Below are 25338 nucleotides of genomic sequence, written 5' to 3' on the forward strand. Positions count from 1 at the left end.
CATAGCATCACCCTGCGCCATTTATATCCGACTGCATCATGTGTCTTCACAGGGTTATGAATGAAAATAGTTGATCGTTCGGACCTAGTGAATCCGAAATGAGAAGGAAGAGGCGTATAAGGCTCAACAGTCACAAATATCTTCGTAGGGATTCAGGACGGCACCGTTCGAGATGAAACGAAACACCGCGTTAATTTGTCAAGAATTAAAACAGTGTGGTAAGGGATCGATCATGTTGACACTGGTGAGGCGTAGCGGCAGGTATGCACCGTCGATTAGATTCAAGCGCTCGAAGGTGAAGCACGTGGCCAAGCACGAACCGCAGTTCCCAAGGTTAGAACGGCTCATAAGGGCTCAGAAAGGCTTCGCGCTGATTGAGCCAATCATGGATTTCTTCTCCATGCGCGTGTCCAAAATTCGCGCGGGCGAAAACGTTAAGCGCCGCGTATGTCAGCACGCTTCTGTGCCACATTCCCACGCCCAGTCCCACGCTTGGCTTGTGCTACGCATCTTAGACAGATCGTACCATTATCTATGCTGTTTGAAATCGGGCAGATCAAGGGAATGTTGTTCCCTCTTTAGCCCTAGCAAGGGTATTTTAAAAGTTATGGATTCTAACCATGAAACATCGTGGCGCAGATTTATGAAGGAGCTCTTCGTTCGCTCGCCACCCGCATAGCATTGTCTAGTTAAGGGCAATCATGATCGAGAACTTAGGCATATATCTAGTTCAAGGACGTCCTCTTACTCTTCCCAGCTACCAGCGACTTCACCCACCAGTTCCGTCATCCACACCTTCCTTTCATATTTTGTCCCCGCTTGTTACCACCAAGCTGTTCAATTATGATGCTGCAAAGTCTAATCCGGCTCACTGTTTGGTTCGTTCTTGGAGCTCAACTAACGCTGGAGGTGCAAGCGGTTCCGAATGATAACACCGACAACGCATTAAGGGTAAGTCTGCTACAAGTGGAACGTCGGACCAAAACTGGACTGCTAATTACTCCAGCCTTACTGGAACGTCCACGCCGGTCCTGTCAGTCAAGGAGGCTGCGATGTCTATGAAGATCGACTGAAGACCGCCTGGGAGGAAGTGTGCCTATTCGCTAGGCAAGCGCTTCTAGATGTTCGATTCATATCAACTAACTACAACAATGGGAATGGCCCAACGAATGCGAATAACCGTCCCAGATGGAATCGTGTATGGAACACCTTTATAGCCCTGTTCGGCTCGCCTTGGGATGACCAAGGCAATATGAAGCAGCCAATTAGCGACAACGCTATATTCTTAACAGAGAGTAAGTTCTAAATACTAGGCGAAGCTCACGGTTCTGGTCATCACTGATTTCGAAAAGGCTTCTACTCGGGAGTTATTACTAGGTGCTCGTCGAGGGCAGGGCCGGGCCTTGAAAGTCCTACTTTGTATTGCAGTGACCAGCATTTTCGATTCGTGAGGAATGGAGAGCCGGACCCAGAGGATGCTTCGCAAAAGATCGAAGATACTCGTATGTCCTACACAGGAATAAATTGAACTGCTCCGAACTGACTCCTGCGCAGATCCTCAGTGCGCTGCCAGGGGAGGCATCTGGTATAGCAGCCAATACCCCGCGGGATACCACTACATCGACAGCCTTCCGCCAGCGAATCCCGGTGACCCTCCGGAGTGTTCTGCCGACACAATGGCTTACACAGACATGACTGCACCCCCTCCTAAACTCGTATCCTTCTGTCCTGGGGTAAATAGCCACAGACTTTCTATCGATGTTGATCGCAATACTAAGCAGCTTGCAGGGACTAGACGATGCTGTCGCTTCGATTCATGCTGTTCGAAACAAAATCAAAGGCGAGAAGGCGATTAAAGGCACCACTACCATGCTGATTCTAGCCGGCAAAATCACCACACTTTACGATGCCGGCGGCAAAAAGAAAACGGATATCCCAACAGCTTGGTTACATGAGCTTGCACATCTAATTGCCAACCGTAGGATTCTGTCTCCTCTCTACCAAACTTCAATAGTCCTACTAACACCAGCTAGGTAACGATGAGCAGACTTATACGAAAGATGGGAAGCTGAAGACTCACAAGGAGACAAAGTGGAGTGACGCAGAGGGCAAGCACGTATCCCAAAATGTTGCGACAAAGACGTACACATGGGAGGCAGCCGTACGGCTTGCACAATATAACCAGCGCAAGGCCGGAAAGAGTCCGGAGAACCTTGCCCTCTTTGGGAAAGCAATGTTTTTGAGCGAGTGGGACTGGCACAAGGGCTACGCGCAACCACCACCTCCTTGATTGACTTTCGCGATACAACGGGCTGGAGGAATTTTGTGCTTCGACAACCAGGATTTCAGGTTGGGGAGGGAGAATGACGAGAACATTGAAGGAGTCGCACTGCCGCTTATCAATACTAGATTCTTCTCTTTCGTATCTATTACAGGATGTTGCAGGATCTAACGCGACTCTTCAAGCGACATTCCTTCGTCTCACTCTCCAATTCTTCTTCGAGATGCCCCTTCCCTTCCCTTGATTCATCCTCCGCTTGGGGTTGGAATGGCCACTTGTATGGCTCTGGGGAGAACGTAACAGTTTTCATGGCCACGTCAGCTCCTCGTGTCAATAGGTCATCGAGGGGCTCCAACACCTCCCTGCCCCACCAATAGGGATCGAGCGTGCGTTCCCTTGATGCTACGCTTGGCTGGGTCGGGTCTTTAAAGCTTGTCATCCTTTTTAATTCGGTCCAGTATAATACCCAGCAAATGGTATATACTTGTTTATCTTCGACAGCTCCTATAAGTGAGTGATACAAGTCCCCACACTGTTGCTGTTGCCAGTCACAGAACCTTCGGCCGGTAATCGAAGTGCACTTGTCATGTAATTGCTTGACAATTGCCTCAGAGTCTTCGCGAAGAGAACTAGAAGGCGGCGTCTTCACTATGATGAGATCTGCTAATCCGCTGTCGCTACAATAATGGGGCGGACTTTCGATCGTGAGCAGGTGGTGAACTCGTGGCGAAGCGCTGAGGAAGGGTCGTAATGATTCTAGCAACTCGTGGGTTTGACTTTGCTTCATCTCTTGCATCGCTAGTTGGGTGATGCACAACTCGTCGGCACAGGCCTCGTGTCTCTCACAACTTATGTTCTTCCAGAAGTCATAGGGATCCAGCCCTTCAGCGAATGGGTATTAGAACGTATAACTGCGAAAACGCAAGGCGTTCTTACCGATAAAGGCATAGACCCTATTTGAGAGACTCGAGGCACTGAGATCTCGTCCACAATTCGTACAAGCGCAGACCATGTTCTTCCTGGCATTGGTGACAAAGTTAAACCAAAGGTCCTCAAAGCCTGGTGGAGGCTTTTGGGAGGTCCATCGTCGGTCAAATTCCAATTCAATGATGAAGACGGGGATATTGGGGCGCATGGTGTTTGAGGAAGGTCCACCGCAAGTAGAGGACAACGTAGAGATATGAGCGGCCTTTACGTTCCTTTTGGTGGTCTCGGCGGGATGCGGCGAGGAGATCATCAGGAGCGGGGTCGAGAGTATTTATATCTTCCTAGGGGGGCCGGGCGCGAATTGAAACGAGACATTACGAAACGACCCATGGTGGCAGCATCTTAGTTTTGCGCTGGAGCGTCAACGCTCGTTCCAGCTTTTGCAGCTGTCTTTTCCGTACTGACGCTGGCAAATTGAAAACGTCCCAAACGAGCACGCCATCTCCCAAATTTATTTTTAGACGGAGAGAACGACAGGAAATCCGATGCGATTATGCGACGAAAACTGCCGAGAGGTTGTCAAAGGCATCCTCCGTAGCTGGTAATGAAGAGGCTGCGCACTTCTAGTCACAGTTGCGCAGTTCTTAGCATAACGCCTGCCTAGCGTTCACTGATGCCATGGCTGACAAACAAAATCTACCCCACATTACGATGAAATTCTCCGACGAGGTACTCCCAGCCCTACAATTCCGCTTTCCTGACAACATACCCGCCGCATGATTCCTTATGGCGCCGATTACTCATATGACGAGTCCCTGCGATGGCAGCGAATCGTTCGGCCGCGGAGAGTTCAGTATTAGGACAGAGCAGCATTCATTGGCCACGATAGATTCGCCTGTGCCGAATTTCCGAATTTACTTTATGAAGTTTACACCAAAGACGGCTGCGAAGACGTATGTGCCTCCCAAAGCATTACTCAGCGGTACCATCACTCATCGCAACACCATCAATTCCGCGCCCATTGCTAATAGTCGACGACGGAAAGTTTGGGGAGAAGCACATATAAAATATCGCATAGAGTATGATGCAGTCTCATCTACAACAAGCACTCCACCTCTTCTACTTACTAATCGAAAGCTTTCCCCATCCATCTTTAAGCACCATCAAAATCCCCGATACCACCACCACCATGGCCGACCAAATGCAAGCCATCGTCATCAGGTCCTTCGGCGGCCCCGAAGTCCTCATCAACCAACGCGTCCCCAAACCCACCCCCGTTACCGGCGAAGCCCTCATCGCCGTAAAGGCATTCGGCCTGAACCACGCCGAAATGCACATGCGCAAAGGCGAATGGGACGAATGGAACCCCATCACGGGTCTCGAATGCGTCGGCATCGTAGAAGCGTGCCCAGGCAGCGAAATCCCCATCGGCACGAAGATCGCAGCAGTGATGGGAGGCATGGGACGAAGCCGGCCAGGAGGATATGGCGAATACGTTACAGTGCCGGTCACGAATGTTATACCGCTCGACACGCAGCTTCCCTGGGAGCAGCTCGCGGCGCTTCCGGAGGTTTACTGCGTCGCGTGGTCCTGTCTCTTTACTATTTTGGACTTGAAGCCCGGCGAGAGACTTCTGATTCGCGGGGCGACGTCGACTCTGGGGCAGGCAGCACTCAATCTCGCGGTAAATGCGGGGACCAAAGTTACGGCGACGACGAGGCGCGGAGAACGATTCGAATGGCTCAAGAAGATGGGCGCGGTGAACGTTTTGCGCGAGGAACGACAGCTCGACTTACATATAACTGCGAATTCAACTGAAAATGATCCACGCTTCGATAAAGTGTTAAACCTCGTCGGAAACAGCGTACTTCTGGAGTCAATCCGGATGACCAAGACCGGTGGGCGGATGCTGCAAGCCGGATGGCTGGGCGGTCTCGCGCCTGTACCGGACTTCAACCCCATGGTTCAGATGGAGAGTGGTGTTCATTTCAGCTTGTTCCACAGCAAGGTTCTCGGAACTAAGGACTTTCCTTTATCTGGGATTCCGTTTCAGGATATTGTCGGGAGGATTGAGCGCGGAGAGTGGGACGCTAAGCCTACGCATGTTTTTGGGGTGCAGGATATTCGGGATGCGCATAAAATGTTGGATTCGCATGATGCTGGGGGAAAGATTGTGGTGAAGCGTTGTTGAGCGGGATTCATCCCAATACGTGATTATCGGAGCTACAATAGTGGGCAAGGAGTATGTCAGGAAGAATTTAATTGTAATATCTGAGCTTGACAACTTCGTTCGTGAGCTTTCGCTTCCGGCCTCCTAAGGCCCACCAGGTGCTTCCTCTATCTTTACTAGAGTGAGCGACCGTTCAAGCGGATGAACCGAGTTTCCTTGGAATGCTATCTACAAATGCCACTTTGTGGGCCTAACCTGTGCATTGAATGCAGAATCTACACTAGGTAAAAGTCTCCTATGTCGGACGCCACTCGGAATTCGTCCGCAATTAGAAATTGCTCACGCTCCACTGATGACATATCCGAGTAGTTAGGAAGTATTTCCAATAGCCCACGATCCTTTAGGCAGCTGGGGATTGCACCACTCTGGACTTTCCACTTAACGGCCTTGACATTTTTCATGAGCCACTCGCGATGTCCGTTCAGGAGATCGACAATCACTTGGAAGCGCAGGCGGCAATCGTCTTCGAGTGGCTTGAGTACAACACCTGCAATCTCGTGGCTCATTCGGGAGAACAAGGAGGGTTGAGATGTGGTGTTGCGATTAACACGTTCAAGGATTCGCCAGCCATACTCAATATCCGATGCTCCTTCATTAATCATGGAGATCTGTTCGCTCATTGTTCGTCCAGGCGCGTCAGCACCACGCGCAACTGTGCATAGCATCTTATGCAATCCCGTTACTATGTAGATGTATGCGGTCGCAGATCCACGAAAAGATGAAAGGACCCGCTTGAACGGGTGCGAGGTATAGTGGCGTCGACAGGCGGCAGCGTCCACACATAGTGTTCCCTTTAATATACAAGCATCTGCCAGCATTTCGTTGAGACGCACTCCAGTGACGAGCAGCGCAACAAAAGGGATATTCCGAGCAGCAGCGCTCAAACTTCCCGCCCAGGGTGTACAATCTTTGAACCGCCAGAATTGAGGTAGCCGTCGTGCAATTAGGTATAGAGGGCTGCCATGCAGCCTGGCATGTTGCGTCAGATGCCTATCAGCTTCTGTTTTCAACCGTAGCAGGTGCATGTAGACTTCCCATAGTGTTAAGTCCGGGACGTGACGTGGTTGCGTGAGGGATTTCTCGATTTCGCGTGCGGAGCTTGTGTTTCGTGCGCCGATAATAGACAGCTCATGCAATGGCCCATGGAACATCCGAAAGAGTTCCAAAAATGCTTCCATATCCACATCAGGGTGATTTGGATGCACGTGGACGATTATACTTGTGCCATGTGAGATTCGACAAGCGGCACTGCTTCGTTTCCCGGAACTCGGCAGTCGGGGAAGATTTCGACCCTCTGGGCCTCTGAAGCTAATCATCAGATCCACTATCCGGATACACTCGAGGAAGGACTGGAACCACTCCATCGTGATGAGGAACGTCAATCGACGCGGTGTTCGGGCCACGGTGGGAAATTTAATCCGAACGTGCAGGATCCCTTCGGGTAGAGCTTGTGACTCTGGCTCATCGATAATGAAGCAAGGGACAATACGCCAGATCCATAAGAGCTTCCTACTGGTACAGTCGATATCAAATACGATCCATGTGTTCCTGCGGTCGAGGTATGACTTCACCAATTGGTGGATGCGTTTGTTTAGCCGTAGAACCGCGGTCTGAATAATGGGCCGAATGCGGTAATTAGCGCCGTGGAAGTAATCCTGGAAGAAAACCCGGAAGTTCCCTGTGGAGTCTCCAACTACCACCAGCTCGTCTAAGATACGGTTGAACAGTTCTGCTGGGAGCCGTTCGAGGTGCGAAAGCTTCATCGGTGACGGTGTCGACATGATTGATATTGCGATGGGCGCTGGTGCTCGTTTGGTGGATAGGCAGGCGCGTTGGAGTTGTTCCGGTTCGCCGAGTTGTGGGAGAAGGGGTGCATGCGGGTTGATATTGAGGACTCCTGTGATATGAAAGCAAGAAATGAATGCAGCAAAGCTTCGACCCCTTGGCGAAACTTGGCCTTGTTGGTGAAAGCGGGCCCAACAACAAAATAAAGAACCATGTTATGCTCATTCCTCGCTCGAAGGAGTTAGCAATCCTCCTGGCTCTTGCTACCACCAGCCCATAAACGTATTAAACTCCCTCTTCCCGAAGAAACATTCTCGTACAGCGGAAGCAGCTCCAACATCCCTTTGTTCTGTAACGGCTTCGGAATCATAACCTTATGGACGACAAATTTAAGAGGCTTAATCCTCGCTCCACCATTCCCCGAGCCGAGACGCGACTACCTTCTTGAAGATCTCCAGCCCAAGAAATTCGAGTCGAGAAAAGCGGCGAATCGAGGATGAAGCTGCCGGCGGCGTACAAGCTTCACTGCTTCTGGGCTGCTGAATTCACCGCGGCAGACCCAGACTGTCACGTGACCCTTAGTCATACCCACAGTCATACCCACGGCCTGGCCCTGCCCGCCCACCTCCACCAGGTAGCTCCCTGTACATAGATCCATCACTCATACATACAATACATACGATTGACCCGTACACACTGTCACACAGACGAGTTTGCATCCACGCCGGAGACTAACAAGAAGCTCTGACGCCGATAGTTTAAACTGACCTGAAAGATAAAGGCGTTGTGGGTTCGAATTGAGCTGTGGAGCCGATGGGTGGAGTATATTGATGCAGGGTCGCCTTTTGGAAGACCATGAACTTCCCAGGCAGTCCCAGCGGAACGCTCGTACAAGGCAACCGTATGAAGCGACTTGGAGCGCTGGAAAGGGAATAAAGCAGGAGAAGGAAGAGGAGGGCTAAATGGAGCACACAGGCAGTCATATGCAATAGCATAGTAATATACAGACGACGTGAAAACATATCAGTGAGGGGTATCATACCTAGGCGCCCGCAAATGCTCACATAACCATAACGACGATCACCATCAGTTATCCTATCCTACTGCACACGTCCCTCGTCCTTCTCCCTCTCTATCCTTGCCCTTATGTCTCTAACTAGAGCCTTCGCATCTTCCACTTCAACACCATCTTGACAAAGCTCGTTTGCAAGCTCCATGGATCGTTGATACATGCCACGCATGTACTCCCATCTCGCGAGCCACAGCCTCGCTTTGCTGGTCGTCGGTGTCACGCCAACTCCGCCGCCCACCTCGGGATTTACTTCGTCGTATTCTGGCCCCTCCTCTTGTGCCAAAACGAGCTCCATGTAAGCGGCGCACTCTGGCATATCATGCAGACGCTCGTACAGGAGAGCGATCGAATAGAGCACCTCGGGGTCGAGAACGCCACCACCGAGTCCCGATACTTCGCCAGAGCTAAAGGATGAGCCGACACCTGCATCATAGTAGGATCCGGCTACTAGAGCACGCTTGTAGGCTCGGATACCATTGGTGACTTTTCCGACCTTGCCGAAACATTGGCCGACAGCCATCCACAGCTTCGGGTCGTATGGTCGCAGCGCAACGGCGCGCTGATGATAAAATAAAGCGTACGAGTGCATTTCCAGCACCTCGTATGTTTGGCCTAGGCCGTACCACGCGCGGTAATCTTTTCTGTTAACGTCCACGGCGCGGCGATAGGATTCAATAGCCGTATGGGTATTCTTCATTTCCAAGAACTCGTGGCCCATAAGTGTCCACGCGGAAAGGAAGGTACGATCCAGAGTCAAGGCTCGACGGAAATACATGACGGCTTTCTCATGTTCAGACTTCAGGGAGTAATAGTTGCCCACAACGCAGCAGGTCTCCGGTCGGAATCGGTCGGTGGACGATGCAAGCTGAGCCAAGAAGGCTAGCTTCGGTCTCATTCCCATAACGTATAAAATGTTGGAATAGTGGTCGAGATGGTCGATGCGGTGTGGTTCGGCTATTAGCATGTTGGAAAATATCTGCTCGGCTTCTTCAAAGTCTTTGGCGTGATAGTGCAGCAGCGCGCGCTGTGTCTTCAAGAATGAGGATGTCGGGAAAATGGAGAGGACCTGGGTTAAGGCGCTGTGGACCTGCTCGGTCGATTGATAGAGCTCCTGTGAGGCGGCAACATGGAATACGAATGTCATAATATTTTGAGGCAGTCGCGGGATAATCTGGTTCAGCTAGACAATGTTAGTGCCCGTTCACTTTAGACCCTACAGCAGCATACCTCTTCTACCGTGCCGAGCAGGGCAGTCAGCTCTTGCCAAGCACCCCAGTTGTACGTGTACTGATGGACGCTCCGGATGAAGTAGTCCATGGCTAGCTTCTCGTTCTTCCCTTTCGCCAGAACGATGCCGTACAGGTACTCCAGCCATCCCTGTGCTTGTCTGCCACTCGACGGCAGGTGGTTGAACCACTCTTCAAGGATGGCGGATATGGTCGGCAGCTCCTTGTTTAGAATCACACCTCCGTCCTGCGGGCCTAGGATCATCTCTCGCTCCTCATTCATGCGCTTTTCGCCTGCGATGTATTTTGCGTACAGTGCCAGAAACAGCGACTTCTGGCTCAGCCCATGCACGGAGCCCGTCGAGGCCTCGGCCTCGGCAGGTGTGTCCAGCTTCGCCTTCCCTTTCTGCTTCGCCCTGGTCGATGGCGAGGATGTGGTGTATATGGAGCCCTTCGGTAGGGTGCTAGGGAGGAAGACGGCGGCGCATCGGTCGAACTCGCGGCAGTCGAAGTACGTCTTCGCGAGGAGGTATTTGTGGGCTTCTCGAGCCTCTAATCGCAGCTCTATTGGGTCTTTCGGTACGTTGTTCGGGGTGCGTGGTGGCGCATCAGACATGGGCGAGTCCACGTCGGTCTCGGAGCCGGCGTCATCGGCTGAAGGGAGCGAATTGAGCAGCTCTGCGGCCCTAGGATAACTTTAGCAGCTGAGAAAGGAACCGTTCCTGAAGAGCGGACGCACCATTTCGCCGACTGGTAGAGACAGCGCTCGGTGCAAGACACGGCCGCGTCCTGCAGCTGTGCCTTCAGTTGCGCCTCGTCGGCCTGGGAGAGCGTGCCCATCGTCGCGAGCTCACGACACGTGCTGTCGCATCCAGCCCAGAATGTAATAGCCAGAGGTTCACTGCGCGTCCTTTCGGCCGGTCTCGACGCGTGTGGTGATGCTTGGCTGCCTTGTTTGTAGTTGGTGGGGCAGAAAACAATCGCCCGGCGTTATGTTTCTCCGGGCCCCGCCCAAATCGTCTTCCTTCACCGCCCGCTCAGTCCTCACCCCGTCTCTCTTCGACAGCCCTCCTGTAATCGCGATTGAAGCCTTCGCCAAATATTCTCGCCCGCGATGCCGACCACGCTAAAGGAATTCGAGAGCGTGTGGCCCCGCATTGTCGCCGATCTCGAGAGCCACTGCAAACAGTACAAACTGCCCCAGCAGTCACTTGATTGGTTCGTCAAGGTATATGCCTTAGCCCCCTTCCCGTGACCCGATAGCTTATATCTCCTCAGTCCCTGAACTACAATACCGTCGGCGGAAAATGTAATCGAGGAATGTCCGTCGTGGACACGTCGTCCATTCTGCTCAACAAAACCCTTGACCTGTCGTCCGAGGACTACTTCCGCGCCGCGCTGCTCGGCTGGATGATTGAGCTCCTTCAAGCCTTCTTCCTTGTGTCAGACGATATTATGGACGCATCGAAGACGCGCCGCGGCAACCCCTGCTGGTACCTTGCACCCAACGTCGGCATGGTTGCCATCAACGACGCCTTCATGCTGGAATCCTCCATCTACCTCCTCCTGAAAAAGCACTTCCGCCAACACCAAGGCTATATCGATATGGTCGAGCTGTTCCACGAGGTCACCTTCCAGACCGAGCTCGGCCAGCTGTGCGATCTGCTAACTGCGCCCGAGGACCACGTCGACCTGGACAACTTCAGTCTGGAGAAGTTCACCTTCATCGTCATCTTCAAGACCGCCTACTACTCGTTCTACCTCCCCGTTGCTCTGGCTCTCCACTACATCGGTGCTGCCACACCAAAGAACCTACAAACGTCCCTTGACATCCTAATTCCGATGGGTGAGTACTTCCAGGCCCAGGATGACTACCTGGACGCCTTTGCGGATCCAACAGTCCTCGGCAAAATCGGCACCGACATTCAAGACAATAAGTGCTCGTGGCTCATCAACCAAGCTCTCAAGAGGGTTGACCCGGAACAACGCAAGATTCTTGAAGAGAACTACGGCCGGAAGAACTCCGAGCAAGAAGCCAAGGTGAAGACGCTGTATCACGAGCTGAAGCTTCAGGAATTCTATCAGCAGTGGGAAGAGGAGCGTGTCGCCGATTTGAGAGCGAAGATCGACAAGGTCGATGAGTCTGAGGGTCTGAAGAAAGACGTCTTTGAGGCATTTCTCAAGAAGATCTATAAGAGGAGCAAATAAATGAAGACGAGCGTTTCGGCAACGCGATGGCGATTCGGGCAATTTTTCTCGCGATCTTGGGGTTCTTGCGGTGCATAGTCTAGCGCAGGTATAGTTATCACCAGCTGTAGGCGAATAGCTCTTATGTTCAGTCTAAGCGTCCCGACGCTCAATCTTCTGTTTCGGGCACTAGGTGAGGGCATAATTAATGTTAGATAACGCTAGCAACTACTACTAGTCCAAACATTCTGCCACGATAAATCTACACGCAATTGAGGTTTTTCTAAAAGATTATTACTACTAGTAAAAAAACTTATAATTAATAGCATACAACGCGGGAAAGTACTGTATAAACTTAAAAGGTTTACCAAAGTAAATTTTTCAGTAGAGCGGCTTAAAACTACTACTCCGTAATTAATGTAATATGCTAAGGTAATGCGATCCTAGCAATAATTATGTTCCTGCCTGGTGCCGGCACCGTTGCGACCCGGAGGAGCTCTTTTACTTATTGCCCTAAACCCTTTTCACCGATTTCGGACCACCGCACTCATGACGCTCATTTCTGCTCCAGGCATTCCGCAGTGTACCACACGCAATTACGCGAGACAACTCCCACTTCAATCATGCCTTCGCTTTTCGAAAGCCTGCCCGCCGAAACCTTCAACCGCATCCTCAGTTACTTGCTCCATTATAAGGAAACCGCGCGTCCAGGTACCTCAACCCGACCTCGCCGATACGCCTTCGAACCGGTCGTTCTTCGCCTCAACAACGCCATCTACAACCTAGCTCGGTCCTTCTTTCATAAACAGAACCAGTGGATCGTGGTCAATCTCAATGTTCCACGGCTACTCATCAGTCCAGAGAAGTTCGGCATACCCGTCTTCTGCATCCCGAACTCTCACCTTGTTGGGCGTCTGCCCGAAGGCGTTATTCGGGCTGATATCATGTTTCCGACTCCAATCCAAGATGAAAGGGTCTGGTTGACAGCACAGGAACGCACCTGTTCCTACACTGGCCACCCCATTGAGACCACGTGCACCACGTACCTAGTCCTGCCTCCAGATCTGCGGGACTTCATCTCCTATCTACGGCTCAACGTCCTTACCTATTGCGCAAGGGTGCGCAATGGTGCCGTTTTCACAGCGTTTGCCGCCATACAAGAGCGCGTAACAGTAGCTGGACTGTCTATCAATCTCGAATTAGCTCCAGACGCACCGCCCGAATATCGCGCCTTGCTAGGCAGCTTTTCGGCCCTCCACGGCCACTTCCACCAATTCACAATCAAGAACAACCCCGACATCCAGCTCTCGAACTCCATTCGGCGGTCAATCACCACTTCCCATCCCGACCCATCCTCCATCATATCCGAATGCGTGAAAGCCATCCTGTGGCTGCAGCGCGTCGCGGAAGAACACATGGTCGCCGGCCGCTATGCCCTTGCGCTTACCTCATACATGTTTTGCAACATATTCAACGACTGTTCACCATTGTGTAATCTCACTATCGACTTCCCTTACAGGCTCCAACTCTGGTGCGACAACCTATACTACGCTCTTGCGGCAACGAATACCGCGAATGCGTGTCTAGCACGAGTACGGGGAAATTTATACCACCGCGGCGAGGATGCAGACTCGCGCAAGCTCATGTTCAATCATGAGGCTGATGCGATATCCTTTCTGACAGATCAAGACGCTAACGGTAGCGCAGAGAAACTTTTTGCGGGCGTCTACGAAGCTATCCTAGGTGCCGACAAAATCCTCAATTCAATTGGCGACCGCATGCTTGATGCACGGCGTATGAAGATTATGTGGATGAGCGTGTATGACGGAAACCATCCGATAGATTCGGTATATCGGCCTTTCATACGGGCGCTGGAGAATCTGTTGTCCGAGTACTACAGGACGAACCTTGAAGAAAAGAAGACAGCGCATCTTCGCGAGCTTATGCGCGAAGTGAAGCCGTGGAGGTGGCTCATTCACGAAGACGACTACTCAAGCGATATGTTGGATCTGGGGTTGCAGCTGGTGGACGGCGACGAGGAGGGGAGGTATTCTTTGTTTGAGATTCCGTGGGGCGGAGAGGGAAGGCCGGGACAGAGATATCTGCTGTAATCCTCCGGCCTACATTGGAGCGCGCAGATAATGGAGGCGTGATGCAAAGCACAGACGTAGGAGGTAGTTAGGCTTCTTTCCTTGCTATTGCATGTCTCCGTGCAGCATGCACTTATGTATTATCCTTAGCAATACAGGACTCCATTTTGCATGTGCACTGGCGCTCTCACTTTTGGCTCACTCTGGCTCTTGTCGCAACAACCACGACCCTCTCTCCTCTACTCTTAGCTTTGTCCCCTCCTCTCCCTCTCTCCCTCTACCCTGCGCGCAAACATAAAGGCAACAAGAGATTCCAAGTCAAAGAAAATACCAAAAAGAATTCGCCGCCCGAATTAGAAACCACATCTTACGAGATTCATCGTAAGCCGAATTATTATTCGGATGTTAAGTGGTTTGCTATTACTACCCACAAGCTGGGAATTTTACACTGCTATCGGGGATTTAACCGAAATCCAGGCCATTAGTCGCGGAATATTACATCGCTGTGAATCCTAATGCTGAGATATCGGGAATACATTTAAATCCGTGAATCTATGCAGGCTCGAACCGGGGGCTCCATTCAAAGTGGCGGCTAGAATGGTGTCGTGAGACAGCGCACCGAGTTCTTACGGCTTGTTTTGTTGAAGATTGAGCTTTTTTAAATAGTATATATAGGCGTATATTAGGGATTTTGGAGATTGGGGGTGGCAGTCTGCGACGCGGTGTGGGCGGGCGCGCGTTGGCTTGAGCGTGTTTGGGGAAGGCGCGTGACGGATATTTGCGACGGCGGGGCTGTGTGCGGGCTTGGCTTAGCGAGAGGGCTGATGACGAGAGGGTTGGTAGTTTGATGTGAGTTCAGATGGTTTCCGTATAAGTAGGCTGAGCCCGGACTATGCAGGCGCTCAGGTCCCGGTCGCGAAGCTTCGGATTCACATCAAGGATAAGAAAAAGAAGGATGAGATGGGAGTCCACATTTGCAGAGCGATTGAAAGTTTAAGAAGGGCTATCGATGTTTTGATCGAAGAGTGTTGAAGCTGTGGGCAAGATGCGGAGTCCGGGCTAATGTTGGGGAGAGCCTCCTGCACCAGTTCTTCGTTGCCTTCCGTCAACAACAACAACAACAACAACAACAGTGTTTCCTATTACCATCACCGCAACTTGAATAGTTAATCCAGTCTAAAGTTCGTACGATAAGCCCATCCCCCGTACCTTCAATAGAGAACTGTCTTATACAGTCAGCAAACTCCGCCCATGGACCTCTTCACGCCTCTCTTACGTTACGATTTCTCCAACAGCTCAAAGCATTCAATGTACGAAGCGGTCCACAGCATATCACAGTCCGCACTACCTTGAAGGTTCATCGCCAACGCGTAGCCGCGCATCCTATAAATTCTCCAACCTTGCTCGCACTTGCTCTTCCTCAAATTTCCACAGACCTTCTTTCTCTGAACGCAGAATATCATTTGCACTCTTAAACCAAACACCAACTGAGCCCTTCTTTTCGAAATGTCGATCTACATGGACTATGTACCCGGCCTCACCCCGGCGTGCGAGATCCCCCACCCAGTCCCTATACGCATCCTTCACTCTTATTCCTCAGTTCGCATGCACCGCCTCTACCAAGATATCAAAAATTGCTTGCTATTGGGATGCTATGGTCTCAACTCCCCCTACAGTATGGAACGGACGCAGGGCAGAATACGGCAGCTCACGGGTCTCGGGCCCCCTCTTAGAATGCCTTCCGTCGCCACCCTCCCCCCTGTGGTGAGTTATGTCGATGTTCCGGTCGGTGGTCCTGTCGGATACGTACCGGTGAGGGGAAGGAATTATGGAAGGCAACCTGAACGCGAGAACTCTTCGAGTAGTGACTCGGGCAGTGAGAGGAGGAGGTCGCCCAGGAGGATTACGGTCGACGGAGGGAGGAATAGGAGAATCGAGGACCGAAGGAGGAGCAGCAGGAGCAATGAGAGAGATTCGAGTGATGGTGATCGAAGGAGACGCCGCGGAGACAGGCGAAGCGCTCCTTCTCGTTCCCGCTCGCGGAGTCGGGATCATGGGCATCGTCACTCAAGAAGGCACCATTCTGCTTCGCGCTCAAGGTCGCAGTCTGAAGAGCGATCACACCATCGCTCGACGAGGGATCGATCGCATGGTCGCTCGCGATCGCACTCACGGTAGAGTGGACGAAGGATGTGCGGGATTCTTGGTGCGAGGTAATGCACGGACTTGTTGTCCGAGACTATGAGTGGTGTATGAGTAGAGATGACATGCCTGCATAAAGCAAAACCAATGAACGTAACTTGAGCCACTGCCAAAAAAAAAAAGGCATTCTTTAATACATCGATATTTTGCTGAGTCATTACCGTCACGACTCGAAATCTTGTCCGCGCTACCATTGCCGCTGACTGAAATCATTGAATTGTCCTAAGCCTTCTTGGAAGCTATGCAACTATTCTACAATACACCATTGCCACAACACCATTCTTCGTCATATTCAGAACACGTTATCTTTATGTCTTCTTTGTGCTCTTATTATGTCTTATGGATATATGGCTTACTACTGGTCTTCGTCGCTCTATGTTTGTTGCCATGAAAGAGAAGTGCAACGTCATGCCGCCCGACGCTTCAATAACGCGACTTCCCTCCGCTACGTGGCCTCGAAGCTTCACGCGGACTCGTCTGTGAATTCCTACTAACATTGAATGCCACGATGTACATAAAACTTCTGCGGCCCCTTTAGAATTCCTTCTCTTGATCTTAACACCAAGCGTCACGCAGTCAGAAATCCGCGACACCAAGCCGCCATCCACCTGAGTCAACCCGACGTTCTCTTCAGCAAAAAGCAAGGCTTCGAGCAGCATCGTCCCCCGACAACCCAGATAACCGAGCGCCTAATTAATTCTTCAAAGTCAAAATGGCGGAGCAGCTGGGCGATCTACTATATGCGGGCGGTTGTCCGGACCCATACGTTATACACCACCCGGTGAATTTTTTGAGACTCCGACGAGCTTCGCCCATGGACCTGTACTCCTGGGGTTGCAGAATAGAAGCACAGTTGAAATCTGCTCATTTGCGCCCTTTTCCTGCCCCGTTTCGGGAGCGAGAGACATTATATCGGATGGAGGTGACTTTGCGTAGGATCATAAGCGTCCTTGAAGGGATAGACAGGCCTCTCTTCCAACAGATGCATCTGGTGGTAAACCGCATGCCGGTCTTTAATTGGGGTGTCCCGGCATTGGATTTCGCCACCATCGAGGACGGTTATGGCGGTGGAGATTCACTCGTTCTGGGATACCCCGGTCTTCCTGGGCATCGTGGCAGGCGCAACCCTGATCCCGAGTTTGATAGCGATGACGAGAGAAAGAAGGGGAAAGGTAAATTCATCAAATATAATGAGGAAGATTATGGGGAGTCTAAGAAAAGCAAAGCGGGGTTCAAAACGTACGATGCAGACGCGTACGGAGATCCGATAAAGGGCGAAGGATACGTGGAGTACGAATCCCGCGGGGATAAGTATGGGAAGAAAAGGGGCTCTTCTTCTAAGCACGAAAGACGACACGGCTCATCCAGAAGCCCTTCTCCTCGGAGAAAGAGCTCCGGTAGACGCGGGGGATCGCCGCCTAGGAGCGGGTCTCCGCACAGACGAAGTACACGATCTCCAGGGCGCGACTATAAGGGTAAGGGGAAGGCCAGGCATACTCCATCACCGTCACCTACACGTATCCCCGAGAAACAAGAGAGCCGGGCAAAGGACCGCGGAAAGGACTCCCACTCGACCACATTCGCGCCCACCAGCAAATACTCCAAAGGCAAGGCCTCGCGTGCCACCACTCCTCCCGCACCACCTCCTTCATCCACCAAATTCAATCCGTACGAGGCCCTCGGCGTACCGCGCGACGCCAACGAGGGTAAGCTCAAAGCCACGCGAGACTTCCTCCTAAGGAAGTATCACCCTGACAAGCAGGCTGGCCAGTCTCAGGAGCAAAAGGACCTAGCCGCGACCAGAACCGCTGACATCAACCGAGCTTGGGATATCATTGGTGATCCCAAGCGGAGGGCCATTTACGACAAGTATGGATATACGGAGGCTTATGAGATTGACGAGAAGCTCAAGGGGCAGGAGCAGAAGGAGTGGGCGATTGTCAAGCCGAAGCGGGATGGCGAGACGGAGGATAGAAGGGACAAGGGCAAGGAGAAGGAGAAGAGTGGAGAGGACGGCAAGGATGGAGGGAAATCGAGGTGGCGCAAGTGGAAAAAGTGACCGGAAGTCACCTGAGTGGGCAGACATTGCCGAGCATAGATAGCTGAGCGAGTTCCCCTTAGTCTAGCTAGAGAACGTGTCTGATATAAAAAGAGTAAGATCTATCTAGCTTCGATCACACCAATTGCCAATAATCTAGTCATATTCCAAATGCACTACCTCTTTCTCAAGGGCTGTAAATACAGTCCTTAAAAAATTCTGCGCTCCGTCACAAATTCCAGCTTCGTTTCGGCCACGCTGGTACTTTAATACGCTCTACATTTGCTGTACTGCACTATCTCTCCAACTCTTCTCCGCTCCGAACTGGGGGGTGCGCTTGACATCATCGTACCAGTAGAGAAACAAACGGTCCTCACTGCCATGAAACCCTCAACCCAAAACATCCATCCAAGTCACATTCGAAAATGGAGGTACATCCGCCATGCAAACAGCTCCGTCCTCAGGCAGCGTCCCATTCTCCAGATAAGCCTGCGTCGTCTTCGCCGTACACAGCGAGGGTTGGGAAGCCGACGTATGCTGCCATAAAACCACGTCAGTCGCATGTCCACGTCTAAAAGCAATACTCAGAAAGGACTAGACATACCCCAAAGCCATCATGTTGCAGCACTACGCTGCCCCGCAGACTCGCACTCGCATTTCGTGCCGAGATCAACGGCGTCACAGGATCGAACGTATTTCCGATAATCAAAATAGGCTGCCGCGTCGTGACGTTGAAGTCGCCGAGATATTTCTCCTTGGCTTCCATCTTCCAGCGCGAGCAGAAGTCCACGTCGTAGAAGATCCTATCGCCTGCGAGTTTGCTGACTTGCTCTAGCTGCTCGAACACGGGGTACACATCTTGGATGTCGGATGTGCGTACTCCGGACGCCTTGTCGCCGCACTGTGTCGCCGCTCGTTGCTCTGTGAAAATGGGATCTTCATCTGTTTGGAGAGAGGGGAATATGGTGTCAAGTTCGCTCATGTTGTGCGTGAAGAGGGCGTGGAGGAAGGTAGCTAGTGCGGGCCAGCTGACTAGCTGGGTGAGGGAAAGGAAAATAACGTTCCGGACGAGGGTGTAGTCGAGCAGGATGCCTTGGTACGGAATCGGGTGGTACTTGGCGGTCTCGATAAGGTCGAAGACGGACTCTTCAAGTTGGGCAGAGGTTAGGTTAAGTCGGGAGAGAGTGCAGTTTGAGCCAGCGGCGATACAGCTAGATAGAAACCCGGAAAAGGTTTTGTCTGTGTCGTGGAACCCTTGGACGGCGCTGCAGGGGAGGAAGAGAAAATATTCGTTAGTCCATGCGATGGAGGCAGGGGATGAAGAAGCGCACTGGTAGTGATAGTACTCGTGGATGTTCCACACTCCATCCAGCACCATACGGTCGATTCTATCAGGGAACATGGCAGCTATCGTTGCTCCTAGAACTGTTCCAGCTGATAAGCCTACATTCCTTCATTAGTGCAATTCTACGTAGCCTCCACCAGAGCTCGTCACCAAGCGTTTCGTAGCTTACCGTAGAACCTTAGTAGGCCATCTTCGTTTAGCGCTTCCGCAATGCGCATGTAATCTCTAGCCAAGAATGCGTACCCAACAAGACCACCCGTGCTGTTCCCATTGGCGTGGCACGCTTCATCAAAGTTTTCGCTTTCCGCCCAAAGCCGTCCAACTGTGGTGTCGGACGAATTCCCATTGAGATATGGGTTCTGTAGATTGGCGATTTGGCGTTCCGTCGTATTGGGATAGCATGAGAACGGAATGGTTTTCCCAGCACCCCTGTGATCCCCGTTAGTTGCCACCAAGGAATCAATCAGTTAGCAGGTATCCAGAGTGGATTCTCACCTCGGATCAAAAGAAACAAGATCCCAATAACCGCCCGTAGTCCTATTTCCTCTGAAGTTAGCACACGCCCCATCTACACAGGCATGTATAAGACGCGCTATCCCACTTACGCCATCAATTGCGCCCCCTGTGCCGCCATCAACTCCCGCCCGCTCGCAGTCGGTCCACCCCAATTGAACAAGATGTTTCCCTTAGAAGGCTGCTTGATGGCAGGCGCCTTCAGAAGCTCGATGATGAGCGCTTCGCTCGAGTTCGGATTCGAATAGTCCAGGGGCACAGATATGTTGCCGCATACGAATGGCAGCGTTCCGTTTATGTCGCACGGTCCCCATTGAATATCCGCGGTGTCTGGTTGAGCGTGGATCACCATGCAGACCACGATAGCTTGAGCGAAGAGAGAGTAGAGCGGCGGAAAGATTAGACGCATCTTAGAGGATGGCTCAGACTTGAGACCGGGAAGGAAAAAGGATCTTACTCGTGAAGCGTAGAAAGAAGCCTTTAAGACTGATGCTTGAACATCTTTACCTTGCAGGGTCGAATCTGTACGAGGCTATGACCTGCTCCGCCACATAGCGGCCAACGCTAATTGGACAGATCCCGTTTTCTTACTCTACTTCCGCCTTCATAGTCTCGTAGCTTCTCGGGTTCGGCACCATGGTGGGAGGCCTTGCGCCAAGAGCGATGAGGTCAGAGGGTGCGCCTGAATTCGGTAGGTCACCCACGCGCCTACCCTCATCTACACGTTGCGCAAGTGCTTTCCAATCTTGTGTGGCTGCCGCATCGATTTTTGAGCAATCCTGGCGCAATTACAGGTGAAGAACAGGCGTTGGAGGTACCTGCAAATGTGTGAGCCATGCAGGCGGGGATGTTGATGTTCCGGCAGATCTTCGGCTCGGACTGAAAAGTACGCAGCCGTGATACAAAATATCCTGCAAATAACCTTGTTCGCCTCCACACTAAATGTCCGCAGGAAAACTCATCCTCATCGTACCGTTCATCCGATATGCCTCAAAGCACTCCTGGATTCCGTCTTAGTCCGAGATTCCAAACCCCCTTCGCTCACAATCACGATCCCACCCCGACGCATAAGAATCGCACCCACATCCGCTCTAGCGCGCGCGCTTATCAGATGCCGACATCGCACGGAGCTCGGAACGTCAGCAACCCCGCAGCGCCAGAAATGGCCTGATCATCGACCCATCTCCGAAGCATCTCCACCCAATCTACCGCAAAGTGGAGCGTATTACGGCAGACCGCTCCGCCGCTACGGTCTGCCTAGAGTGCGGAATGTTCGGCGAGACTTGCAGAGGTTGGCAGGGCGTTGACGTGGTCTGGGAACCACGGTTTGCGAGGCAGTAGTGGTCGGCTGCGAGGTCTGGGCTCCGGAAGACTGGGGGCCAGAGCCGAATGGATGGTGTTTCAAGTGCGCATAGTGATGAAATTCCGCACGAAGAAGAGGTTCATGTCGTCAATGAAGACTTTATTCTGTTTAGTGCTATCTACAGTGGCATATACAGCTAACCGTGGGTATACATGAGACCGCTCCACCTATGCACATGAGACCGCTCTATCTATGCACACGACGGCCGAGAATTGAAAACTGAATATGCAGAGATTGACTGCTTGCTTGCCACCAAGAGACTGAGCAAGCGAACCGAAAGCATTGATACCGTGGGTTGAGAAACCGGCGGCGTCATGGCCAACCCACGAACATCGGGCTATCGAAATTTTTCGGCTATACAGAAGCACAGGAAAGGGAAGCTGCAACCGAAACTCCGGACATGCATCGCAAAGAAATGCAGTAAGAAGGCATGGACGGCTACCTCCAGCTCCCAGCTGGGATAGTCGCTCCGTTGACCATGGACACGGGCATTGGCGAGTCGCCATCTACTTGAGGTGAGCTGCTGCTTCTCTGGTATTCCTGCGCTATGCGAACGAGATGGGCGTTTTCTCCATCGGATGGTCGGGGCTGAAGAGGCTGCATGGTGCTTCCAAGCGTTGCTATGACGCCAGCGGTGTCGAGTTCCAGGGCACTGTATTTCCGGGTAGGCTGGGTCAGTGTGTCCCTCCTGCCAGCAGGAGGGACAGGCTTGAGATTGCCAATCCAGTCCATCTTGTCCTGGTCCATAGGCACGCGACCCTCAAGCAGCTTGTATGCCTCACTGCAACCGATAGACTGCTTCGCTCCATAAGGTGTGGAGGCATCGGCTATGTGGGGTTCCATCGTCTCCAATGGGCCGCTGATACTTGAAGTTCGTGACGTGGGTGACGGCAGGAGGTGGTCGTTCCCGGAGTTCTTTAGCTGGGCAACCCTCTGGCACCAAGCCCGTTGGCGGGGATTAGCTTGACAATCCGGACAGCTCCCTGGTCCATTCGTGCCGATATCATTACCTTGTAATTTGACGTCGGCCGATGTGCTAGTCCAGTCGTGAGATGCCGGAACGACCTCGTTGCCCCGTTGTAACTCTTGGTGCCGGAGCGATTCGTCCTTGCAGAGACAGTTGGATTCATCCGTACAAAAGCCGCAATTGGAGTCCGTTTCGCTCGCCTGGGTCAAAAACGCGATGGAGGGGCGTTGATGTTGTCGCATACGCTTGGATGCAAACTGGGCGGTGAAGTCGATCTCGCGCTCAGCGAACACGTCAAAAGGTGTCTGCGCCCGCATACCCTTCATAGGTGAGACTGAGGTGCGGGGAGGTGCGGGACCGAGAGGTACAGCGGTCATGAAGGGATTGGGAGTGGTCACCTTGGCGAGCTCTGCGATGCATGCGCACTCTCCGTCGGCTTTGCAGTTGCCGCAGCCGATATCCATGGCCTTGGGCGTGGTGTACCCTGTGAAGTTTTGCACCGAGCCATGCGTGGGGGAGGCCTGACCAGAGCCCGATAACCTAGTCTGGAAGAAGACGGCTTCCTTCTCGCCAAATCCGTTCAGAGGGTAGTTTTGCTCTTTCCACTGCCTCTCGAGGAACTGATACTGTACTTGGTCCTGGGCAGCACGATCTTTCCAGAAGTCGCGTTCCTGGGCAGTCCGCTTCTCCGACTCCTTGAGCTGGGCTACCAGGGCCTCCAGCTGATTGATTCGCATGTCCCGTGCATGTAGCTCGGCGACCTTCTTGTTCATCTCCTGCTTGTGCCTTTGCTCAGTGGTCTCTACCTGCGCCTGCATCTCATTGAGCTTGGCAGCCTTTCTCGCGCGGAAAGCTCGCTGTGACTCGCGGTTCTGGGCCTTGCGTTTCGACGCGGGCTCGTCGGTCGCGGGCTTGCGCCCGGGCTTCGGTCGCGGCGGGACCACATAGCTTGCGCTTGTGGGACCACCTCCCAGCGGGGAGGGGTAGGCGTAGTCGGAAGCCGGTGAGGAAGCCGTTGCAATGGCGACCTTGGGGGTGAGGTTGGCGGAGAGTGGTGTTGGTACGAGTGCTAGCGCGGCTGTCAGTACGAGCGCCAAGACAGCTGCGCGGTGCGAGACATGGGCCAGCAGCGGTGACAGGCGTCCGCAGGCTTCGAAGAAGCCCAATTCGAGCGCGAGCAGCAGCAAACGGGGTGTATTAATCGGGGTGTGTGGGCGCGCTTTGAGTCAATGCCCGCGGTTGCGTGATGCCGCGAACTGCAGTTCGTGTGCGGGCGGGCGAAAAACAACGAGCGGCTGTGCGGGGCTATTGGACTCACCACGGGAGCTTGCGGGGCGGGAGACAGTGCTTGCGGGCGTCTCTGATGTTGGGGACGGCGTTTGCGCGGGTGTACCATTGCTGTGGCCGCTGGATGAGGTGGTGCTCAGGACGTCTTCGGACATGGTGGGTGGGTGAGCGAAGGCGCGTTGGGCCGGGCCCGTTATCAGATGGAGTTTATCAGATCAAAGCCTTGCCCCGATTGTCGGCGTTCGGGCGGCTTCGGGCCTTGGCGCCTGGGGACCTTCGCGGCGTCTGAAAACGCAAGCATCGAGAACGGGCTGCGTCGAGCAGATGGAGGAGGGCATTTTTCGAAAGCGTAACGCGAGGGCCTCTCTACTAAGTACACAGTTCGCGAGACTCTTCAGGGCTGGTCGTCGGACAGAGTTGCTGGATCTGAGCACCTGAGTCACCCACACGACCACGGTTAACGTCCTGGAAGCCTACCCGCCTTCGCAAGAGGGCCCCCCGCATCGTCACATCTCGGTGGCCTTCCGATCTCACACATCGGCCTCCGCTGGTTGCCGAGTCTCCTACTGGACTGCCGCCGGACGGCCCGTTGAAGCCCGGTAACCAATACCGAGGTACTATGCCCAGGCTATCGACCCATATCAGGGCATTCCACGGCCTTCCCTCTGTCTCTCAGTCATCCAACATGTTTCGACTCGACTCCTCCCCATCGACTGCGCTCTAGACTTCGCTCGACCTCGCGGCATCGGAGATCCATGATGCTCTGATGTTCTCGCCAGCAAAGCGTGCCTGTGTTATAAGCACATCTCAGAAAACACGCATTGGGCGCGACAAGTTCTTATCTTCGATCCCGAGACGAAATCGTCGACAGCTACACGGAGCGATTGCGAGCGGGATTTGCTCTGTTTGTAACCTAGGTACGTGGGAACAACCCCTCCTCAACCATCACCGCCAGCATGCATGTGCAGCGATGCCCCAATCCGCGCCTTACCCGAAGAAGATAATGCAAAGCAGCAAAGTCTTGAATTGTAGCGCAGCACTCTTATAAAAGGCTCCCCACCGCCCACCAACGCGAGACGCGTGTCTCAATGTTCGAAGTTTCTGCCCTACTCATGGTGCACACTTCGACCTGCGAGCTCGGACCAAGTCTAGAAGAGATGGCCAATCAATGAAGTGCTTGAAATTGGTTTGCCTCGGCTCAAGGAGAATTCATCTCGCCGACAGAGGAACCGTCCGCATTGTCGAACACGTCTCCTCAGCTTCGACATGCCTCGTGATATCAACACCTCATCCGCATCACTCGTCGCTGCTTTGCGTTCGACTATACACTTTAGCCAGGTCTCCCTTCTTTGCAAACATCACAGATTGACTATACTGGGGTTTCGCGAGTTGCTACCTTGGAAGACCAGGCCTGATTGATTGATTGATTGATTTCTCTCGTTTTAAGTCACCAACCTATAGAGGTTATGCAAGACCAGACCTGCTCACGTTGCGACCGCATGATCCGGTATCGGGAGATTCGTTCAACAGATTCAACGGGCATTCGGCCATATATAACCGCATTATGCTCTGTTACCACCCAGTCACGCACGCCCTGAGGTCAAAGGTCTTTAGCCAGCAAAGCTCACGAGAGAGCAGAGTGTGGCACGAAGCTTCATGCCATCCCCCAACAGCACCCAAGATCTACGTGGCAACAAGCTTGTAGTTCAGTCTATCTAGTAAGTCCCAAACTATAAGATATTGACTTAGCCTACCGGCCATTTCAGGTTCCATCAAGGCCGCCTGTACAGGCGATATATAAGCAGACTTGGAATATCGGCCTCGC

At 52.6% G+C, this 25338-nt stretch overlaps 11 protein-coding genes across 11 annotated transcripts; 6 read left to right on the plus strand and 5 right to left on the minus strand.

Annotated features, from left to right (window-relative positions):
* Nucleotides 1-843: 843 nt before the first annotated feature.
* Nucleotides 844-2290, plus strand: BU26DRAFT_567446 (uncharacterized protein; the record flags this gene model as incomplete). The annotated part of the gene is made up of 6 exons (XM_033833653.1): nt 844-951; nt 1007-1295; nt 1353-1502; nt 1555-1733; nt 1789-1978; nt 2034-2290. The coding sequence occupies 6 exons, from the start codon at nt 844-846 to the stop codon at nt 2288-2290; spliced, it is 1173 nt and encodes a 390-aa protein (XP_033680933.1).
* A 103-nt stretch (nt 2291-2393) lies between these two features.
* Nucleotides 2394-3497, minus strand: BU26DRAFT_521460 (uncharacterized protein). The gene is made up of 2 exons (XM_033829536.1): nt 3218-3497; nt 2394-3163 (listed from the first exon to the last, which is right to left on the minus strand). The coding sequence occupies exons 1-2, from the start codon at nt 3414-3416 to the stop codon at nt 2430-2432; spliced, it is 933 nt and encodes a 310-aa protein (XP_033680934.1). The 5' UTR covers nt 3417-3497; the 3' UTR covers nt 2394-2429.
* An 822-nt stretch (nt 3498-4319) lies between these two features.
* Nucleotides 4320-5459, plus strand: BU26DRAFT_521461 (GroES-like protein). The gene has a single exon (XM_033829537.1). It carries the CDS (start codon nt 4398-4400, stop codon nt 5397-5399), a length of 1002 nt encoding a protein of 333 aa, XP_033680935.1. The 5' UTR covers nt 4320-4397; the 3' UTR covers nt 5400-5459.
* Nucleotides 5460-5653: 194 nt separating this feature from the next.
* Nucleotides 5654-7219, minus strand: BU26DRAFT_567449 (uncharacterized protein; the record flags this gene model as incomplete). The annotated part of the gene is made up of 1 exon (XM_033833654.1): nt 5654-7219. One exon carries the CDS (start codon nt 7217-7219, stop codon nt 5654-5656), a length of 1566 nt encoding a protein of 521 aa, XP_033680936.1.
* Nucleotides 7220-8086: 867 nt separating this feature from the next.
* BU26DRAFT_607230 (cell division cycle protein-like protein 23) lies at nt 8087-10457 on the minus strand. Its single transcript, XM_033835734.1, has 3 exons — nt 10261-10457; nt 9523-10207; nt 8087-9475 (listed from the first exon to the last, which is right to left on the minus strand). Exons 1-3 carry the CDS (start codon nt 10359-10361, stop codon nt 8324-8326), a joined length of 1938 nt encoding a protein of 645 aa, XP_033680937.1. The 5' UTR covers nt 10362-10457; the 3' UTR covers nt 8087-8323.
* A 119-nt stretch (nt 10458-10576) lies between these two features.
* BU26DRAFT_607231 (terpenoid synthase) lies at nt 10577-11986 on the plus strand. Its single transcript, XM_033835735.1, has 2 exons — nt 10577-10749; nt 10800-11986. The coding sequence occupies exons 1-2, from the start codon at nt 10636-10638 to the stop codon at nt 11727-11729; spliced, it is 1044 nt and encodes a 347-aa protein (XP_033680938.1). The 5' UTR covers nt 10577-10635; the 3' UTR covers nt 11730-11986.
* A 345-nt stretch (nt 11987-12331) lies between these two features.
* BU26DRAFT_567452 (uncharacterized protein) lies at nt 12332-13819 on the plus strand (the record flags this gene model as incomplete). The annotated part of the gene is made up of 1 exon (XM_033833655.1): nt 12332-13819. The coding sequence occupies one exon, from the start codon at nt 12332-12334 to the stop codon at nt 13817-13819; it is 1488 nt and encodes a 495-aa protein (XP_033680939.1).
* Nucleotides 13820-15304: 1485 nt separating this feature from the next.
* Nucleotides 15305-15976, plus strand: BU26DRAFT_507602 (uncharacterized protein; the record flags this gene model as incomplete). Its single annotated transcript, XM_033827009.1, has 1 exon — nt 15305-15976. One exon carries the CDS (start codon nt 15305-15307, stop codon nt 15974-15976), a length of 672 nt encoding a protein of 223 aa, XP_033680940.1.
* A 736-nt stretch (nt 15977-16712) lies between these two features.
* Nucleotides 16713-18059, plus strand: BU26DRAFT_507603 (uncharacterized protein; the record flags this gene model as incomplete). Its single annotated transcript, XM_033827010.1, has 1 exon — nt 16713-18059. One exon carries the CDS (start codon nt 16713-16715, stop codon nt 18057-18059), a length of 1347 nt encoding a protein of 448 aa, XP_033680941.1.
* A 369-nt stretch (nt 18060-18428) lies between these two features.
* BU26DRAFT_432577 (uncharacterized protein) lies at nt 18429-20248 on the minus strand (the record flags this gene model as incomplete). The annotated part of the gene is made up of 6 exons (XM_033823981.1): nt 18429-18575; nt 18643-19303; nt 19370-19481; nt 19553-19812; nt 19879-19920; nt 19989-20248. The coding sequence occupies 6 exons, from the start codon at nt 20246-20248 to the stop codon at nt 18429-18431; spliced, it is 1482 nt and encodes a 493-aa protein (XP_033680942.1).
* A 1098-nt stretch (nt 20249-21346) lies between these two features.
* On the minus strand, nt 21347-23682 carry BU26DRAFT_521467 (uncharacterized protein). Its single transcript, XM_033829538.1, has 2 exons — nt 23545-23682; nt 21347-23295 (listed from the first exon to the last, which is right to left on the minus strand). The coding sequence occupies exons 1-2, from the start codon at nt 23666-23668 to the stop codon at nt 21698-21700; spliced, it is 1722 nt and encodes a 573-aa protein (XP_033680943.1). The 5' UTR covers nt 23669-23682; the 3' UTR covers nt 21347-21697.
* Nucleotides 23683-25338: the final 1656 nt, after the last annotated feature.

Source organism: Trematosphaeria pertusa (genome assembly GCF_010094035.1).
Source record: "Trematosphaeria pertusa strain CBS 122368 unplaced genomic scaffold BU26scaffold_11, whole genome shotgun sequence".
Classification (NCBI taxonomy): Eukaryota; Fungi; Ascomycota; class Dothideomycetes; order Pleosporales; family Trematosphaeriaceae; genus Trematosphaeria; species Trematosphaeria pertusa.

What these genes read in the sequence shown, in the direction of transcription:
- BU26DRAFT_607231 (XM_033835735.1), top strand. Translation starts at nt 10,636, where the DNA reads ATGCCGACCACGCTAAAGGAATTCGAGAGCGTGTGGCCCCGCATTGTC. An exon ending in CACTTGATTGGTTCGTCAAG is followed by an intron (nt 10,750 to 10,799) that starts GTATATGCCTTA and finishes ATATCTCCTCAG; the next exon opens with TCCCTGAACTACAATACCGT.
- BU26DRAFT_521461 (XM_033829537.1), top strand. Translation starts at nt 4,398, where the DNA reads ATGGCCGACCAAATGCAAGCCATCGTCATCAGGTCCTTCGGCGGCCCC.
- BU26DRAFT_607230 (XM_033835734.1), bottom strand. Translation starts at nt 10,361, where the DNA reads ATGGGCACGCTCTCCCAGGCCGACGAGGCGCAACTGAAGGCACAGCTG. An exon ending in CTCTACCAGTCGGCGAAATG is followed by an intron (nt 10,208 to 10,260) that starts GTGCGTCCGCTC and finishes AAGTTATCCTAG; the next exon opens with GGCCGCAGAGCTGCTCAATT. An exon ending in TGCTCGGCACGGTAGAAGAG is followed by an intron (nt 9,476 to 9,522) that starts GTATGCTGCTGT and finishes AACATTGTCTAG; the next exon opens with CTGAACCAGATTATCCCGCG.
- BU26DRAFT_521460 (XM_033829536.1), bottom strand. Translation starts at nt 3,416, where the DNA reads ATGCGCCCCAATATCCCCGTCTTCATCATTGAATTGGAATTTGACCGA. An exon ending in TAGGGTCTATGCCTTTATCG is followed by an intron (nt 3,164 to 3,217) that starts GTAAGAACGCCT and finishes CATTCGCTGAAG; the next exon opens with GGCTGGATCCCTATGACTTC.
- BU26DRAFT_521467 (XM_033829538.1), bottom strand. Translation starts at nt 23,668, where the DNA reads ATGTCCGAAGACGTCCTGAGCACCACCTCATCCAGCGGCCACAGCAAT. An exon ending in CCGCCCCGCAAGCTCCCGTG is followed by an intron (nt 23,296 to 23,544) that starts GTGAGTCCAATA and finishes CAGCCGCGCTAG; the next exon opens with CACTCGTACCAACACCACTC.